The 20,850-nt window shown below is 44.5% G+C and overlaps 1 protein-coding gene across 1 annotated transcript in view; it reads right to left on the bottom strand.

The window, feature by feature from the left end:
- LOC135553995 (G protein-activated inward rectifier potassium channel 1-like) overlaps window positions 1-12,264 on the bottom strand; it is a 41,658-nt gene extending 29,394 nt beyond the window's left edge. Inside the window, exon 1 of the mRNA XM_064985982.1 lies at window positions 11,271-12,264. Within this exon, the coding sequence (XP_064842054.1) occupies window positions 11,271-11,939 (669 nt within the window). The 5' untranslated portion in view covers window positions 11,940-12,264. The remainder of the gene's footprint in view (window positions 1-11,270) is intronic.
- Window positions 12,265-20,850: the final 8,586 nt, after the last annotated feature.

Here is a 20,850-nt window from a genome sequence, read left to right as displayed (position 1 = left end):
ACAGTCAATCATGGATTACAAAAAGAAAACCAGCCCTGTAGCGGACACTGACGTATTGCTCCCAGACAAACTAAACAACATCTTTGCTCACTTTGTGGAAAATACAGTGCCACTGACATGGCCCTCTACCAAAACCTGTGTGCACTCCTTCACCACAGCCAACGTGAGGAAAACATTTAAACGTGTTAACCCTCGCAAGGCTGCCAGCCCACATGGCATCCCTAGCCGCGTCCTCAGAGCATGCGCAGACCAGCTGGCTGGTGTGTTTAGGGACATATTCAATCAATCCCTATCCCAGTCTGCTGTTACCACATGCTTCAAGAGAGCCACCATTGTTCCTGTTCCCAAGAAAGCTAAGGTAACTGAGCTAAACGACTATCACCATAGCCCTGTAGCACTCACTTCCGTCATCATGAAGTGCTTTGAGAGACTATTCAAGGATCATATCACCTCCACCCTTCCTGACACCCTAGACCCACTCCAAGTTGCTTACCGCCACAATAGGTCCACAGACGACGCAATCGCAATCACACTGCACACTGCCCTAACCCATCTGGACAAGGGAAATACCTATATAAGAAGGCTGTTCATTGACTAGAGCTCAGCATTCAACACCATAGTACCCTCCAAACTCGTCATTAAGCTCAAGACCATGGGTCTCGACCCCGCCCTGTGCAACTGGGTCCTGGACTTTCTGATGGGCCGGCCCCAGGTGGTGAGGGTAGGAAACTACATCTCCACCCCGCTGATCCTCAACACTGGAGCTCCACAAGGGTGCATTCTCAGCCCTCTCCTGTACTCCCTGTTCACCCATGATTGTGTGGCCATGCACACCTCCAACTCAATCGTCAAGTTTGCAGATAACACTACAGTGGTAGGCTTGATTACCAACAATGACGAGACGGAGTGTGGTGTCAGGACAATAACCTCACACTCAACGTCAACAAAACAAAGGAGATGATCGTGGACTTCAGGGAACAGCAGAGGTAGCACCCCCCTATCCACATTGACGAAACAGTAGTGGAAAAGGTGGGAAGTTAAGTTCCTCTGCGTACACATCATGGACAAACTGAAATGGTCCACCCACACAGACAGCGTGGTGAAGAATGCGCAACAGTGCCTCTTCAAGCTCAGGAGGCTGAAGAAATTTGCCATTTCACTGGAAACACTCACAAACCTTTACAGATACACAATCAAGAGCATCCTGTCGGGCTGTATCACCGCCTGGTACGGCAACTGCTCCACCCACAACTGTTAGGCTCTCCAGAGGGTAGTGAGGTCTGCATAACGCATCACCGGGGGCAAACTACCTGCCCTCCAGGACACCTACAACACCCGATGTCACAGGAAGGCCAAATTGATCATCAAGGACAACAACCACCCGAGCCACTGCCTTTTCACCCCGTTATCATCCAGAAGGTGAGGTCAGTACAGGTACATCAAAGCTGAGACCGAGAGACTGAAAAACAGCTTCTATCTCTTGGCCATCAGACTGTTAAACAGCCACCACTAACATTGAGTGGCTGCTGCCAACACACTGACTCAAATTTCTAGCCACTTTAATAATTTAAAAACAATTATTATGGAGGTAATAAATGTATCACTAGTCACTTTAAACAATGCCACTTTATATAATGTTTACATACCCTACATTACTCTTCTCACATGTATATACTGTACTCTATACCATCTACCTCATCTTGCCTATGCTGCACGGCCATCACTCATGCATATATTTATGTGTACATATTCTTATTAATTCCTTTACACTTGTGTGTATAAGCTAGTTCTTGGGAAATTGTTTGATTACTCGTTAGATATTACTGCACGGTCGGAACTAGAATCGCAAGCATTTCGCTACACTCGCATTAGCATCTGCTTACCATGTGTATGTGACCAATTCAATTTGATTTAGAGAGTTTATCTGTATTTTTCGTAGCTGTCTTACATTCCACCACAGACCGATTCTGGCACTAAGACAGCACTCAATGAGCTGTATAAAGCCATAAGCAAACAGGAAAACGCTCATCCAGAGGCAATGCTGCTTGTGGCCGGGGACTCCAATGCAAGGAAACTTAAATCAGTTATAACTCATTTCTATCAGCATGATAAACGTGCAACCAGAGGCAAAAAAATCTATAGACCACCTTTACTCCACACACAGAGACGTGTACAAAGCTCTCCCCTCGCCCTCCATTTGGAAAATCTGACCATAATTCCATCCTCCTGATTCCTGCTTACAAGCTAAAATTAAAGCAGGAAGCACCAGGCGGTGTCAGAGGAAGGCCCTGAAAATTGTCAATGACTCCAGCCACCCTAGTCATAGACTGTTCTCTCTGCTACCGCAGCAAGCGATACCAGAGCGCCAAGTCTAGGACCAAGAGGCTTATAAACAGCTTCTACCCCCAAGCCATAAGATTCCTGAACATCTATTCAAATGGCTAACCAGACTATTTGCATTGCCCCCATCTTCTACGCTGCTGCTACTCTCTGTTATTATCTATGCGTATTCACTTTAATAATACTAGCTACATGTACATATTACCTCAATTACCTCGACTAACCAGTGCCCCCGCACATTGACTCCGTACCGGTACCCCCTGTACATAGCCTCGCTATTGTTATTTTACTGCTGCTCTTTCATTATGTGTTACTTTTATTTCTCACTTTTTTAGGTATTTTCGTAAAACTGCATTGTTGGTTAAGGGCTGGTAAGTAAGCATTTCACAGTACCTGTTGTATTCGGCACATGTGACAAATACAATTTAGTTTAGTTTGATTTGATTTTGCCGGTCCGCACAAGGAACAAGGCCATTTTAGGCGTAGTGTTTAGGTTTAGGGTTTGGGTAACAATTAGGCTTACAATTAGGGTTAGAGGTTAGGTTTAGCATTAGGGTTAGGAGTTAGGGTTAGGTTAAGGGGTTAAGGTTAGTGTCAGGTTAAGAGTAAGAGTTCGGGAAAATAGGATTTCGAATTGGGAATCAATTGTTTGGTTCAGAAAAAGATAGTAAAACAAACTTGTGTTTGTGTGTGTGCGTATGTGTGTTTTTCCAGTAACTACTCTTAAACAATCACCCGTTTATAAACATTTCAAACAGCCTTTCAGTCCTTTTTCTGTCCACCCAGAGAATTTTCCTCTTTGGAGCCATGTCTTCTGAGTCGTATCTCTGCAGTGAGTGACTCATGGCTGAGGACAGGCACTACATGACATTTATTGGGCCTAAAGAGGCCTGGTCATCCGAGTCATCTCCACACTCCATGCCTGGGTCTCTCCAAAGCTCTCATTAATCAGGGGGCAGGCCGAGCGGCAGGCAGGCGACGGTGCATGTGTTGATTAGGAACTGGAGTGGTCCCTAGTTCACTGGCTGCTGGGTAAAATTAAAGAGGTTGGTTGGAAGCGCTTCACACAAGGAGGAGACGCAGGGGAAACGGAAATCACTGTTTTCTTGGAAATAATATAATCCACTCGGAAATTCAAATAGGCTGTTCTGTCATGCTAAACTGGAGGTTGAGTTAGCTCTCTCTGTCTTTTGTCTTAAACCGTGTTTTAATGTGCAGTGTAATGCTCATAGATGGGGCGGCAAGGGTAGCCTAGTGGTTAGAGCGTTTGACTTGTAACTGAAAGGTTGCAAGTTCAAATCCCCGAGTTGACAAGGAACAATCCTGTCGTTCTGCCCCTGATCAGGCAGTTAACCCACTGTTCCTAGGCCGTCATTGAAAATAAGAAGTTGTTCTTAACTGACTTGCCTAGTAAAATAAAGGTAAATTTAATTTTTGTAAAAATTAAATAGACTGTCACAGGAGCGGTTCCAACTGCCATGGGTGTAATCTGCCAGTGCCCACCCACAAGTTCAATTTGAAACCTGAGAGGGATTCATATTGGAGCAGCAGAAATAAGAGCCTAGTCTAATGTGGCTCTGTGAATACACTGTACTGTAACCGACAGTTGTTGAGTAACATCATGGTTTACGGTCAAATGCTCTAGCTTTATTTTTGTCTCCGGTGTATCTCCGTCGACACACTGTGTCCATCTGCGTTCTGCGTTCCACATTCCACTTCTATATCACTCACAGGTCACATGGTCTCTGGCAGTGATATAAGGAATAAAACATACTCCGCCACACACCTCAAACATGCACTTCACGCGTGACTTCCTTTATTGCCTCTGATAACAATGTGGGATGAGAGGCCAGGTGATAGTGTTAACCCTTCCACTGCCTTGGATCGGATGATATAGTTGTGTGTATCTGTCTGTGTGTGTGTGTGTGTGTGTGTGTGTGTGTGCGCGCACCCACATAAATATGTACTCTTCAGAGCCCCAGCAACCCTGAATAAGCTAACAAGTATTATTAGATGGCGCTGGAGAAGAAGGCTGACTTTTTAGTGTTCCTATCCAATTGTGTTTTTTTGTTAATTTCTTTGCATTATTTGCAACTTATTTTGGTACTTATTTTGTACATATGTTGCTGCTACCGTCTCTTCTGACCAAAAATAACTTCTAGACATCAGAACTGCGATTACTCACCACGAACTGGCAGAATCCTTTTTTTGCTTTAATGAGTCCGATGAGCCCGACGTGAAAGATAAACTGCTTTCCCGGGAACAGGCCCAGATCCCCGTCATTTACGTAATTTGCATGAAGAGAAGGCAGAGAAAAAGGGTCTGGAGGGTGGGCTGCCTTCTGAGAATTAGTAGGCGATCGAATAACCCCCACTGCCTTCCATTCTGCTAGCAAACATACAATCTTTGGAAAATAAAATTGATGACCTACGTGGAAAAATTAACTACCAACGGGTAATATCTTATGCTTCAACGAGTCGTGGCTGAACGACAACATTACCTACCAACATACAGCTGGCTGGTTATACGCTTTATCGCCAGGATAGAACAGCGGCGTCTGGTAAGACAAGGGGAGGCGGACTATGTATTTTTGAAAATAACAGCTGGTGCACGATATCTAAGGAAGTCTCAAGGTTTCGCTCGCCTGAGGTAGAGTGTCTCATGATAAGCTGTAGACCACACTATCTACCTAGAGAGTTTTCATCTGTATTTTTTGTAGCTGTCTACATACCACCATAGACTGATGCTGGCATTAAGACCGCACTCAATGAGCTGTATTTCGCCATAAGCAAACAGGAAAACGCTCAACAAAGGAGGCGCTCCTAGTGGCTGGAAACTTTAATGCAGGGAAACATAAATCGGTCTTACCAAACTTCTATCAGCATGTTAAATGTGCAACCATAGGGGGAAAAAACTCTGAACCACCTTTACTCCACACACAGAGACGCATTCAAAGCCCTCGCCCTTCATTTGGCAATCCTGACCATAATTCTATCCTCCTGATTCCTGCTTAAATGCACAAATTAAAGCAGGAAGCACCAGTGACTCGATTTATAAAAAAGTGGTCAGATGAAGCAGATGCTAAGCTACAGGACTGTTTTGCTAGCACAGACTGGAATATGTTCCGGGATTCCTCTGATGGCATTGAGGAGTACACCATATCAGTCACTGGCTTCATCAACAAGTGCATCGATGACGTCGTCCCCACAGTGACTGTACATACATGTACATACATACCCCAACCAGAAGCTATGGATTACAGGCAACATCCGCACTGAGCTAAAGGCTAGAGCTACCGCTTTCAAGGAGCGGGACTCTAACCCAGACGCTTATAAGAAATCCCGCTATGCTTTCCGACGAACCGTCAAACAGGCAAAGTGCCAACAGAGAACTAAGATCGAATCATACTACACCGGCTCTGAAGCTCGTCAGATGTGGCAGGGCTTGCAAACCATTACAGACTACAAAGGGACGCACAGCCGAGAGCTGCCCAGTGACATAAGCCTACGAGTCGCCCTAAACTACTTCTATGCTCGCTTTGAGGTAAATAACACTGAAACATGCATGAGAGCACCAGCTGTTCCAGAAGACTGTCTGATCACGCTCTCCACAGCCGATGTGAGTAAGACCTTTAAACAGGTCAACATTCAAAAAGCCACAGGGCCAGACGGTTTACCAGAACGTGTACTGGCAAGTGTCTTCACTGACATTTTCAACCTCTCCTTGTCTGAGTCTGTAATACCAACATGTTTCAAGCAGACCACCATAGTCCCTGTGCCCAAGAACACTAAGGTAACCTGCCTAAATGACTGTAGTCATGCAGTGCTTTGAAAGGCTGTTTATGGCTCACGGCATCACCATTATCCCAGAAACCCTAGACCCACTCAAATTTGCAAACCGCACCAAAAGATCCACAGATGATGCAAGCTCTATTGCACTCCACAATGCCCTTTCCCACCTGGACAAAAGTAACACCTATGTGAGAATGTTATTCATTGACTACAGCTCAGCGTTCAACACCATAGTGCCCTCAAAGCTCATCACTAGGCTAAGGACCCTGGGACTAAATACATGCCTCTGCAACTGGATCCTGGACTTCCTGACGGCCGCCCCGAGGTGGTAAGTGTAGGTAACAACACATCCGCCACCTGATCCTGAACACAGGGACCCCTCAGGGGTGCGTGCTCAGTCCCCTCCTGTATCCCCTGTTCACTCATGACTACACGGCCAGGCACGACTCCAACACCATCATTACGTTTGCAGATGAAACAACAGTGGTAGGCCTGATCACCTACAACAACGAGGCAGCCTATAGGGAGGAGGTCAGAGACCTGGCCGTGTGGTGCCAGGACAATAACCTTTCCCTCAACGTGATCAAGACAAAAGAGATGATTGCGGACTACAGGAAAAAGAAGACTGAGCACGTCCCCATTCTCATCGACGGGCCTGTAGTGGAGCAAGTTGAGAGCTTCAAGTTCCTTGGTGTCCACATCACCAACAAACTAACATGGTCCAAGCACACCAAGACAGTTGTGAAGAGGGCGCGACAAAACCTATTCCCCCTCAGGAGACAGGAGAAAATAGGAGAAAACTGGAGACAGGAGAAAACATTTGGCATGGGCCCTCAGATCCTCAAAAGGTACTACTGCTGCACCATCGAGCGCATCCTGACTGGTATGGCAATTTCTCAGCCTCAGACCACAAAGCACTACAGTGATTAGTGCGTACCGCCCAGTACACCACTGGGGCAAAGCTTCCTGCCATTCAGGACCTCTATACTAGGCTGTGTCAGAGGAAGGCCTTAAAAATTGTCAAAGACTCCACCCACCCTAATCATAGACTGTTCTCTCTGCTACCGCGGCACGTGGTACCGGAGCGCCAAGTCTTGGTCCAAGAGGCTTCTGAACAGCTTCTACCCACAAGCCATAAGACTCCTGAACATCTAATCAAATGGCTACCCAGACTATTTGCATTGCACCCCCCCCCCCCTCTTTTACACCGCTTTTACTCTCTGTTGTTAGTCACTTTAATAACGCTACCTACATATACATATTACCTCAATTACCTCGACTAACCGGTGCCCCGGCATGTTAACTCTGTACCGGTATCCCATTGTATGTCGTCTCACTATTGTTATTTTACTGCTGCTCTTTAATTACTTGTTACTTTGTTTCTTAATCTGATTCAGTTTTTTTTATTTTTTTTATTTTACTGCGTTGTTGGTTAGGGGCTCGTAAGTCAAATGGAAATCAATCCCAGTGCTAGTAGCTGCCTGCCTGTCTAGCCTATACCACTTCTCCCACCTTGAAACAGTTTGCTACAACAGAAACATTATGCTCCAGCAACAACTAAAATGTGGATTTTAATTCATGGACATTTTTGTATGGGTTGATCATTTCTTTGTAAGGGAAAATAAATTCTGAAACATCAAAGTGGAAATTTCAAATGCCTATTTAAACCTCAAATACACTACAAATGAAGATCCTTCATCTGTATACCTGTCACCCATTCTCTCTAACTGTTTCTCTCTCTCTCGCTCTCTCTGTATTTTCTACTACAGCCTCTTCTCTTCTCTTTCTCCATTCAGCTGCGCCTCTCTCATATTTTGGTGTGAGAGTGAGGCGCGTTCCAGCAAGATGCACTCGGAGGCTTACTGAGTCTGCCTGGCCCTGCCAGCACCAGCTCTGGGTTTGGATGGCTGTCGGCTCTGATTAGTCTGTTTCTGTGCCCTGTGAAATGGAGCTGGGCCCTTCTGCTGTCTGCTCCCCTCTAGTAATCAGCCACGCCACATCAGCGGTGCTGCATTAGGCGAGGCTACACCCAGCGAGCCAACACAACACTTCCCCCCCCCCCAAACAACAAACAAGCAGCCTAGCTACCAGCAATCAGGCCGGAATTCGACAAGGACTGGACTGTCGCTCGGATCAGCCAGCTCACAGTGCCAGTCAAATCATCCATCAAATGTCATATGAAAGAAATCTTTGCATAGGCCTATATTCATGGTTACTGCCTGCAGAATTGGCGCCGCTGCTTTTTGGATGTGGGTTCTGTGGTTGGCTGTGCGATTGGTGGGTTTGATTGAAGTGAGCCGTCCTGGCTAGAATGAGATGTGGACTGTGACTGACAGACATGGTCACAAGGAGCAGATGCCTTAACTACACCATGTTGTAAACTCAAACAAGTGTCATGCCAATACTGCCTGCCCATCCTCTCCTCTGTCTTTTATGAGCCTCTGAATGAGCATCTGTCACTGCCACACACACACACACACACATGTACACACATTCTGTACAGTCATACAGTATGTATGTATGTATGTATGAATGATGGGACTTATCTGAAGAATGACTACAGGAGTTCATCAGGACTTTGCTTTTCTCCAACAAATATGTGCTCTTTTTGTTTGATTGGTGTTAAGTGCTTCTAACACATGCCAGGTCATGTTACGGTGTATATTTATGAACATATGGCAAGTCAATACCTAAATGGACGGTGGAGAGGACTATTGAAAAACCTGTACAGATTTGTGAGTAGCAGTGGGGATTGGGGGAACAGGTGGAAGAGGGGCATGATTCAACAGCACCACCATCATCCCTCTACTAGTACTGCACTGACAAAATACAAACATTCATTTACAAAATGGCATGATTCCTGTGAAGTAATGATTTATTTTGCATGACTATAATTCATGTTCACTTTTACAACTGTTTTAACACGATTCATCTCTGAGTAATTTGATTTCAGATGTGTTTTCCCAAAACTAGGAGGCTTATTTGTACATTTTCTGTGCTGGCCAAAGGGTCTTTGAAGTGAAAGTAGCACAGGGCTGTGCTGTGAAGCATGACAGCAGAGCAACAATTACTAAAGACCCCAGAGCACAGTGTGGGTTGTATGGATGGTACCTCAAAGAGAGTAAGAGAGAGCAGGAGAGGAGGAGGGGGATGATAATTATTATGTCATTCCCCCCCCCCTCCTTTTGTAGTCAGAGAGAAAAGGTGAGTGTGAGTTTCTTACTTGTGCTCAAAGTGCCTACCTGCACTTCACATATTTCATGACGCAATCTCTGTGAGTGCCACTCGTAGCCTACCCACTGGGCACACACTAGGCACACACTGGTTGAATCAAAGTTGTTTCCACGTCACTCCACTGGGCACAGACGCTGAATGGACGTCTGTGCCCAGTGGGTACTTTCTTTCTCTCCCGTCCTCCTTTTTCCTCTCAAAATATACCCACTGTAGGGGAGCTTTATATTGTGAAGGCGCCTGGGTCTGTGCTTGAGCCTTATTCAATTATTGCACAGGATAAATCAATCAACAGACTAGCCCTCTAGTAAATGACCAGCCATTTAGAGCACCGGGCACCCTGTCAACGGTGTGATGCAACCCTCCAGCTGCTGTAAATGGTCTGCCTGGGAGGCTGAGCGAGAGGATGGGGTTCATCCCAGAGAAACACCCTGCTTGGGGCTATCGATTGTGGCTGTTCTGACTGTGTGCCTAGGAGGCTGTTCTCTTTGGGGACTGCCTGGCTATGACTGAGGGGTGGGGTTCTCCCTTCCTCTCTCTCTCTCTCTCTCTCAGCCACACTGGATGTACAGTATGTGTTGTTAAGTTGACCCACACTATGTTCAATGTGCTGTGCCGATGTGTTCACGGTGGTGGAACACATACTTAAACAAGCTCAAAGCGCCTCACTGGGTGTGTGTGTGTATGTGTGAGTGTGTGTGTGTGTATTCTCAGAAACCAATGTTTTTCCCTCTCTTTGGTTTCATATCGGAGTGTCTCTGACAAAAGTCCTACTCAAACATCACATTGTGATGTGAACCAGACCTTACAACATGAGAGTGAAGATGAAAAATGTATCCACATGCACTATAAATATGATTTATTCCATTACGCCAGGGTCTTAAGTCCAGGGCCACTTCTGACCTGACGTCATGCTTGATCGGGGTGAGCAGCAAGTATACTGCTCCATGGCTGATGATGATTTGATTCTGTGTGTTTCATTGCTGGAGTTGTAACTGTCAAACCCCAGCCTGAGAGCCCAGGTCTCTGTCAGAGCAGCTCACTGATACACTACCGTGCCCCGCAGTTAAACCACCTGCTCTTCTAAATGTCAGTGGTTGAAGGGTGACTGATTTTGGACACGCTGTGGCTGTGCCACCAAATAACTCTCTCTCAGCTCCCCCTCTCTCTCTATCTTTCTCGGGCCCCTCTGTCTCGCTCTCTCTCTCTCAACCCCTCTCGGTCTCTCTCGCTCTCTCTCAACTCCTCTCTGTTGCTCTCTGCTCCTCCCAGCTGCCCTCTATCTCAGCCCCCCCTCTGTCTTTTTCTCTCAGCCCCTCTGTCTCTCTCTCTTTCTCTCTCTCTCCTTTATCAGACCCTGTCTTGGAAACATCTGCCACTCAGCCAAAATACAATCTCACTACTAAGGATTACGCTAATACAATTTTAAGCCTTTTTTGTTTAACAAGGCACACACTGTGGACTAAGACCTGCTTATAATTAAGCTTAGAAAAAATATATATATATATATCTGATATGCAACTGCTATCATAGTGCAGCTAGACTCCTATTGGTTTATTCTATTCAATTTGATTACATTTATTAAATGTTCTTGTGTTGTCTGTTCGACACTTTCAGGTTTAATTGATTGTTTGCCACAGCGTTTTAGGACCCCAAATGCAGACAGGGTGACGGAGAAGCACATACTTTTTCATGTGAAATAATGAATGCGAATATAATACATGACAATTAGTTACGCACATTAAATATGACATTAGCACACAACATCTTGGCATTTTATGCTCGAGAGTTTAATTTTCCACTATCCCTGAAGGCTTTTAATGGAGAATTATCACCGTGGGTCCTTTTATGATTAGTTGCCTAAATGCCCCTGTGGTGCAGAGCGCATCTGATGCTTGTTTACCTTACCTTTATGAGTTTGCACCTGATCTGCGCGGACACCATATGGCTGTTTCGCAGGTTGCCCACGCGGAACATGAGGCACAGTTTGCCGTCGCGCTGTGAGATCACCGAGTCCTGGCTAAACATAAGCGTCTCTGCGCGCTTCTTAGGCTGGGACATTTTAATGAACATACAGCCGATCAGAAAGGCGTCCACGATTGACCCCAGCAGCGACTGGAACAAGAAGAGAATAATGCCCTCTGGACATTTCTCCGTTATGTAGCGGTAGCCGTAGCCGATGGTGGCCTCCGTCTCTATGAAGAATAGGAAAGCAGAGGGGAAGTTGTAAACGTTGGCAACGCAGGGGGTGTAGGACGAGTCGTGGCCATGATTTATGTCCCCTCTGATGTAGGCGATGATCCACCACATAGAGGCCATGACCAGCCATGCTACTGTATAGGTCAGAACAAAGATAAGTAAGTTCCATCGCCACTTGAGGTCCACCAAGGTGGTGAAGAGGTCGGAGATGTATCGGCTGGTCTCCCCGCCGAGATTCCCGTGCTGCACGTTGCAACGACCGTTCTTCTCCACAAACCGCTGGCGTTTCTTTTTAACAGGTGCTGAAAAGGCGGTGTTGTCACGGTTTGTATTCACTACCTGATAGTCCTCCCCAAATTTCCTCCGTAGCGCGGCCATAACTTTACCAGAGTGTGAGGGGAAAAAAATCACTTGCAGTTTTGATCCATTACTTTGTTTTCTTTGTTTCACAAAGACGTGTTATCTGCAGTGCGTAAAGGACTCCATGGCCAATAACGCGCTGCGCAAGGATCTGTGTATACTCCCCAAAACAGTGCACTCTTTACAAAAGCTGTTATCCTACTCTCACCGGCTTTAGTTGAACATTTTCCACACAAAAAATGTATATATGGTGGGTTGATGTGCCATAAGGAGGTGATGGTTGTTCGCTCGCTGTCCCTCCGCTCAAGTGAGAGTGCGCTCCGAGTAGACAGTCTTCTGAAGAGACATGCCCACACTGAGAGACTGCGTGTGTGTGTGTGTGCGCGGACGGTTGTACCCCATGCAGCCCTCCGCAAACCACTCTCAACCGCCAGACAATGCCACCTTGCGGACAGAAAACGCACGTACAGTCGTATGAGAGTAGCGCAGCTGTCAGTGATTTAGTGAGCCTATACTTTTCTTTGATGTCCTCTATTAAAACAGTCAAATAAAAACAGTGTTTATTAATTTACTCCAATTTGCTTTGCAGCAACTTTCCCGTGCATTCTATTTCTACACAGCTCCAAATCCAACCCCCTTGCTAGTGGAGTAGCTCTCTAGTTTCCTGTCGAGAGGCTGTTATTGATTCAAACATACTCCACGCGTTTTCAGATCTGTCCCAGAGGACATCTTCAAAACGGTGGGTAGGTTCAACCTTGGCACTTGCTGCTAATCAGCCCAGCACAAAAGAGTGTATTGTAGCTGTAGAAGATGGCTGAATCCCCTGCATAGGTATGCTATAATGTTAATTCCCGTTAGTCCGATTCTGCATTGATTGAACTTCATAACCATCTGTCGGTCATGGTTATGTCATTTTATCTACACTGAGTGTACAAAACACCCATGACATAAACCAGGTATTCACAAACTTGGGTACGCAATGCCGTCAGGTACACCAGATTAAAATGTGATTCAATTCACATGTTGTTGTTTTTTTAATTCATAAAAAATTAAATATCCCCCAAAAATTCTTCACATTTTCAAACAGTCCATTTATATTTTCCAAAGGGGCTATACATTTGGGTGAGTTCTTTTCTTGCCTGAGTAGCCTCGTTTCACTGCCAAAAATAAAATCAAACCATCTAGTGTTCAGCGAAATAACAACACAATGTCAAATACAGGAAGCCTAGTCAAATAATTAACATCCAATCACACAAAAAATAGTAAGGCCCTCGTCTATAGAGACACATACCAGCTCTTCTGGTAGTTTTGCTACTAGTACTGCTACTACCAGCAGTACTACACCTGCACCTGTTGACGACACAAGTTGTTCTGCTTCCACGAGCACATTCAATGCTGCCATCTGTAATTCTACATTTGTTGTTAGCCCAGCTAGCATGAACACTGACAGATGTGAATCTGATGCAGCCGAAGAGCTACTGCCCTCTTACCCGGGAAAGCACTGAACAACAGACAGGGACGTTGGACATTCTAAGAGGCGCAAATATGATGAGCACTACATTGATTTGGGGTTCACTTATATTAAGAGTAGTGTCTTTCCTCAGCCACAGTGTGTTAAATGTGCAAAAGCACTATCTCACAAATAGATGAAACCTCACTCTTACGCAGACATTTAGAAACAAAAACATGTCAATTTTTAAAATATGCCGCAGGAGGTTTTTGAGCAACAATTAAGACGACTGTCAAGTAGTAAGACATGTATGAGATCAACAGATACCATTAATAAGAAGGGTCTAGAGGAGTCTTATATGGTGAGCTACTGAGTGGCTACGACAGGGAAGCCCCATACTATTGTAGAGGACTTAATTCTTCCTGCTGCCAAGGATGTGGCTGGGACAATGCTGGGGGGAAAGGCCGAAAAAACTATACAGACAATGTCTTCAACAAATAACACTGTTACACGACACATCAGCAACATGGCAAGAGATGTTTTAAAACAATTACTGCTTCGCATACTAGCCAGTGAATTCTATGCGTTACAGCGGGATGAGTCAACAGACGCACAGCTCCTGGTATATGTCCGTTACGTTTATGGGGGGGTCAATGAAGGAAGACATCCTCTTCTGCAAACCGCTGGAAACCAGGACAACAGAAGAGGATATTTTTAAAGTAATGGACAGCTTTGTGACATCAAATGGACTTTGGTGGTCAAGATGTGTTGGTATCTGTACTGATGGTGCAAAAGCCAAGAAAGGGAGACATAGTGGAATGGTAACGTGCGTGCAAGCAGTTGCTCCCAACGCCACCTGGGTACACTGCAGCATCCACCGAGAGGCTCTTGCTGCCAAGGGAATGCCTGAGAGCTTGAAATATGTTTTGGACACTACAATGAAAACTTTGTTAAGGCAAAGCCCCTGAACTCTTGTGTATTTTCTGCACTATGCAATGATATGGGCATTGACCATGTAACGCTTTTACAACATACAGAAGTGTGCTGGTCATCAATGGGGTAAAGTATTGACATGTTTTTTTAAATTGACTGACCTTTACTGACCATAATTTTCACGAGTCTGACCGCTTGCATGACGAGTTTCTCACACAACTGGCCTATCTGGGTGATGTTTTTTCTCGCCTGAATGATCTGAATCTAGGATTACAGGGACTCTCCACGACTATGTTCAATGTGTGGGACAAAATTGAGGAGATGATTAAGAAGTTGGAGCTCTTCTCTCTCTGCATTAACAAGGACAACACACAGGTCTTTCCATCATTGTATGATTGTTTTGTGTGTGAATGAACGAAGCACCTGAGTGAGTTGGTTGCGCAATTACACAGGTACTTTCCAGAAATGGATGACACAAACAACTGGATTCGTTACCCCTTTCATGCCCTGCCTCCAGTCCGCTTACCGATATCTGAACAAGAGAGCCTCATTGAAATTGCAACAAGCGGTTCTGTGAAAATGGAATTTAATCAATTTTCTGGATTGAGCTGCGCTCAGAGTATCCTGCTTTGGAAAATTGCGCTGTTAAGACACTTTGCTGTTAAGACACTAATGCCCTTTGCAACCACGTGCCTATGTGAGAGTGGATTCTCGGCCCTCACTAGCATGAAAACTAAATACAGGCACAGACTGTGTGGAAAATGATTTTAGACTGAGACTCTCCAATACAACCCAACATTGCAGAGTTATGTGCATCCTTTCAAGTACATCCTTCTCATTAACCTGTGGTGAGTTATTCACAATTTTCGATGAACAAATAAAGTTTTATATGTAAGATGGCTAAATAAAGAGCCAAATGATTGATTATTATTATTTGTTCCCTGGTCCTATAAGAGTACTTTGTCACTTCCCACGAGCTGGGTTGTGACAAAAACTCACACTCATTACTGGTAGACTGACCAGGTGAATCCAGGTGAAAGTTATGACCGCTTAAATCCACTTCAGTCAGTGTAGATGAAGGGGAGGAGACGGGTTCAAGAAGGATTTTTACGCCGTGAGACATGTATTGTGTGTGTGTGCCATTCAGAAGGTGAATGGGCAAGACAAAAGATTGACAGTAAGTGCCTTTGAATTGGGTATGATAATAGGTGCCAGGCGCACCAGTTTGTGTGAACTGCAACGCTACCGGGTTATTCACACTCAACAATTTCCCCTGTATATCAAAAATGGTCCACGACCCAAAGGACATTCAGCAAATTTGACACAACTGTGGGAAGAATTGAAGTCAACATGAGACAGCATCCCTGTGGAATGCTTTCGACAGCCTGTAGCGTCCATGCCTTGACAAATTAAAGCTGTTCTGAGGAGCAAAAGGGTGGGAGGGGTCTTAATGTTTTGTACAATCAGTGTGTATCAAAACAATTCTTCACTGTATCACACATGGGGTTTGTCATAGTTGTGTTTAGGCTAATTCTAGGCGCAACTTATTCTGGCAGTACCTTGTGTTTATAGAGAGAGAAAGAGACTAGTGTGGCGTGGCTGATGACATACAGTAGGTCCGTTCAGCAGAGCAGTCGTGATCAAATACATTTTCTGTTGCAATAGTACAATTGTCTGTTACTGCCATTAACAAGCCCACAAGGAGATAACCAGCTGTTTCACTGTGATTAGTCATTTAGTGATAGATAGATTCCCAGTAATCTAACAGACAGACAATGAATGGGTGTGATGTTGTGTTCAAATGAAATGAGAATGGGTCCCCAGAGGTTAGACACTCAACTGTCACGACTTCCACCGAAGTCGGTTCCTCTCCTTGTTTCAAAGCACTTCATGGCTACGGACGTGAGTGCTACGGGTCTGTAGTCATTTAGGCAGGTTGCCTTTCTGTTCTTGGGCACAGGGACTATGGTGGTCTGCTTGAAACATGTTGGTATTACATACTCAATCAGGGACATGATGAAAATGTCAGTGAAGACACCTGCGAGTTGGTCAGCACATGCCCAGAGCACACGTCCTGGTAATCCGTCTGGCCCTGTGGCCTTGTATATGTTGACCTGTTTAAAGGTCTTACTCACGTCGGCTATGGAGAGCGTGATCACACAGTTGCTTGACTCGAAGCGAGCATAGAAGGGATTTAGCTCGTGTGGTAGGCTCGTGTCACTGGGCAGCTCTCTTATCAGCTTCCCTTTGTAGTCTGTAATAGTTTGCAAGCCCTGCCACATCTGACGAGCGTCGGAGCCAGTGTAATACGATTCATTCTTAGCTCTGTATTGACCCTTTGCCTGTTTGATGGTTCGTCCCAGGCATTGCAGGATTTCTTGTAAGCTTCCTGGATAGAGTCCCGCACCTTGAAAGCGACAGCTCTACCATTTAGCTCAGTGCGAATGTTGCGTGTAATCCAAGGCTTCTGGTTGGGGTATGTACGTACAGTCACGTTGGGGACGACGTCCTCGATGCACTTATTGATAAAGCCAGTGACTGATGTGGTGTACTCCTCAATGCCATCTGAAGAATCCCGGAACATGTTCCAGTCAGTGATAGCAAAACAGTCCTGTAGTTTAGCATCTGCTTCATCTAATCACTTTTTTATAGACCGAGTCACTGGTGCTTCCTGCTTTAATTTTTGCTTGTAAGCAGGAATCAGGATGATAGAGTTGTGGTCAGATTTACCAAATGGAGGTCGAGGGAGAGCTTTGTACACGTCTCTGTGTGTGGAGTACAGGTGATCTAGAATTGTTTTCCCTCTGGTTGCACATTTAACATGTTGATGGAAATTTGGAAGAACTGATTTAAGTTTCCCTGTAATTAAAGTCTCCGGCCACTAGGAGTGCCGCCTCTGGGTGAGTGGTTTCCTGTTTGCTTATTTCCTCATACAGCTGTCTGTGTGCGGTCTTAGTGCCAGCATCTGTCTGTGGTGGTAAATAGACAGGCACGAAAAGCATAGCTGAAAACTCTCTAGACAAGTAGTGTGACCTGCAATTTATCACAATATACTCACTTCAGGCGAGCAAAATCTAGAGACTTCCTTAGATTTCTTATACGCTGCACCAGCTGTTGATTACAAATATGCACAGGACACCCCCCCCCCTCATCTTACCGGGGTGTGCTGTTCTATCTTGCCGGTGCAGCGTATATCACGCTAGCTGATTTTCAGTTTTTCTAGACAAGTAGTGTGACCTGCAATTTATCACAATATACTCACTTCAGGCGAGCAAAATCTAGAGACTTCCTTTGATTTCTTATACGCTGCACCAGCTGTTGATTACAAATATGTATAGGACACCCCCCCCCCTCATCTTTCCGGGGTGTGCTGTTCTATCTTGCCGGTGCAGCATATATCATGCTAGCTGAATATCCATGTCGTCATTCAGCCACGATTCCGTGAAATATAGGGTATTACAGTTTTTGATATCCCGTCAGTAGAATATTCGTGATTGTACCTCGTCTAGTTTATTGTCCAATGATTGCACGTTGGTGAGTAGTATTGGCGGTAACGGAAGCTTTCCCACTCGCCTTTTCCGGGTCCTGACCAGGCATCCGGCTCTTTGTACTCTGTACCTGCGTCGCCTCCTCTTGCAAATAATGGGGATGATGGCCCTGTCAGGTGTTTGCAGAATGTCTTGTGCGCCTTGCAGGTTGAAGAAAAAATCTTTGTCTAATCCGAGGTGATTGATCGTTGTGCTGATATCCAGGAGCTATTTTTTTCCCTGTAAGATACGGTTGCAGAAACATAATGTACCAAATAAGTTACAAATAATGAAAAAAAAACACATAATAGCACAAATTGTTGGGCGCCTGTAAAACTGCTGCCATTTCTTCTGCCCCCATTTTTAAGTCCAGGTAACTACCTCATGATGCTGGTTGAGAGAATGCCAAGAGTGTGCAAAGCTGTCATCAAGGCAAAGGGTGGCTTCTTTGAAGAATCTAAAATATATTTTGATTTGTTGACCACTTTTTTGGTTACTACATGATTCCATATGTGTGATTTCATAGTTTCGATCTCTTCACTATTATTCTACATTGTAGAAAATAGTAAAACAAAGAAAAACCCTTGAATGAGTAGCTGTGTCCAAACTTTTGACTGGTACTGTATGTTGAAATAAGAGTATTGAGTCATTGTCAAATATACTGTATCAGCAACTGGCAGGAAATACAGTTTAAAATTAACGAGTTGGACCTTATTAGATTCAATGTTTATTACTTTCCTCTGGAACAGAGTATCACAAGATTGACTGGTGTAATTTTCTCTCTTGCACTAAATTATAGTGAGGGAGGTATCAAATAAAGAAATTATATGGATTCTTTGCAGATGTATTGTTTTCATTGATATGCCTGTTGAAAACTGTATTAAAAGCATCCATCAGAAATTATATAGCAGATGAATATAATGGGAACTTTTGCTTCCACCATCTCCGTGTGCGTGTCATGAATAATGAACTGAACTGAACCAGCCTTTATAGCCCCCTAGAGTGACGTCATTTTGAATATTGTATACAGTGTCAAGACAAAGTATGTGAACCCTTTGGAATTACCTGGAGTTCTGCATAAATTGGTCATAAAATTTGATCTGATCTTCATCTAAGTCACAAAAATAGACAAACACAGTCTGCTTACACTAATAACACACAAACGATTATACATTTTCATGTCTCTTGAACACACTGTGTAAACATTCACAGTGTAGTGTGGGAAAAGTATGTGAACCCTTGGATTTAATAACTGGTTGACCCTCCTTTGGCAGCAATAACCTCAACCAAACACTTTCTGTAGTTGCGGATCAAACCTGCACAACTATCAGGAAGAATTTTGGACCATTCCTCTTTACAAAACTGTTTCAGTTCAGCAATATTCTTGGGATGTCTGGTGTGAACCACTCTCTTGAGGTCATGCCACAGCATCTCCATTGGGTTGAGGTCAGGACTCTGACTGGGCCACTCCAGAAGGTGTATTTACCTCTGTTGAAGGCATTCTGTTGTTGATTTACTTGTGTGTTTTGGGTCATTGTCCTGTTGCATCACCCAACTTATGTTGAGCTTCAATTGGCAGACAGATAGCCTTACATTCTCCTGAAAAATGTCTTGATAAACTTGGGAATTTGTTTTTCTGTCGATGATAGCAAGCTGTCCAGGTCCTGAGGCAGCAAAGCACCCCAAAACCATGATACTCCCTCCACCATACTTTACAGTTGGCATAAGTTTTTGGTGATGGTGTGCTGTGCCTTTTTTTCTCCACACATAGTGTTGTGTGTTCCTAGCAAACAACTCAACTGTAGTTGTGTCCACAGAATAAATCCAGGTGCACTTTTGCAAACTTCATGTTTTTTTAGGACAACAGTGGCTTCTTCCGTGGTGTCCTCCCATGAACACCATTCTTGTTTAGTGTTTTATGTATTGTAGGCTCGTCAACTGAGATGTTAACATGTTCCAGAGATTTCTGGAAGTCTTCAACTTACACACTAGGATTCTTCTTAACCTCATTGAACATTCTGCTCTGTGCTCTTGCAGTCTTCTTTTCCTTTCGGCAACTCCTAGGGAGAGTAGCAATAGTGCTGAACTTTCTCCATTTATAGACCATTTGTCTTATCGTGGACTGATGAACATCGAGGATTTTAGAGATACTTTTGTAACCCTTTCCAGCTTTATGTAAGTCAACAATTCGTAATCTTAAGTCTTCTGCGATCTATTTTGTTCAAGGCATGGTTCACATCAGGCAATGCTTCTTGTGAATAGAAAACTCAAACTTTGTGAGTGTTTTTTTATAGGGCTAGGCAGCTCTAACCAACATCTCCAATCTCGTCTCAAGCTCGTCTCCTGACTCCAAGTAGCTTTTGGAGAAGTCATTAGCCGAGAGTTGCACATACTTTTTCTGACCTACACTGTGAATGTTTAAATTATGTATTCAATATTGGCATGAAAAATACAAGAATGTGTGTGTTTAAGCACACTGTGTTTTTGTCTGTTGTTGTGACTTAGATGAAGATCAGATCAAATTTTATGACAAATTTATGCAGAAATCCTGGTAATTCCAAAGGGTTCACAAACATTTTCTTGCCACTGTAGCCAACAGTGTGTTTATGCTAGATAGAAACTTACCATCTTGTAGTGGCTACAGTGCAATTCCCTCTTTCCGCTGTCAGCCGAGATGTAAAGTTTGCGCCCATTCCATAACATGGGGCTTGTGAAAGCAGCCTTTTTTTTAAACCCAAACCGTGTAAAACCCAAACCGTGAGAGCTACAAATCAATATTTCGAAGAGGTCTTCGAGAGAGAGAGAGAGAAAGAGAGAACAGGAGAAAGAGCAGGATCAGGAGAAGAACAGAGCACTCGAGGAGAGAATCAGACTGCTGGTGGAGGAGAGGTTGAGGGGGATGGCGTGTGACAGAGAACAACCCACTAGTGAGGTGGCCACCCCCACAGAGAAGCCAGCAGAACAGCCCACCTCAGCACCCGACAAAAGTCTCGACATCACAGCAGAACAGACAAATGAA

Source organism: Oncorhynchus masou, chromosome 14 (genome assembly GCF_036934945.1).
Source record: "Oncorhynchus masou masou isolate Uvic2021 chromosome 14, UVic_Omas_1.1, whole genome shotgun sequence".
Classification (NCBI taxonomy): domain Eukaryota; kingdom Metazoa; phylum Chordata; class Actinopteri; order Salmoniformes; family Salmonidae; genus Oncorhynchus; species Oncorhynchus masou.
The sequence above is the reverse complement of the archived record's forward strand: the minus strand, read 5'-3'. Positions and strand labels throughout refer to the sequence as shown.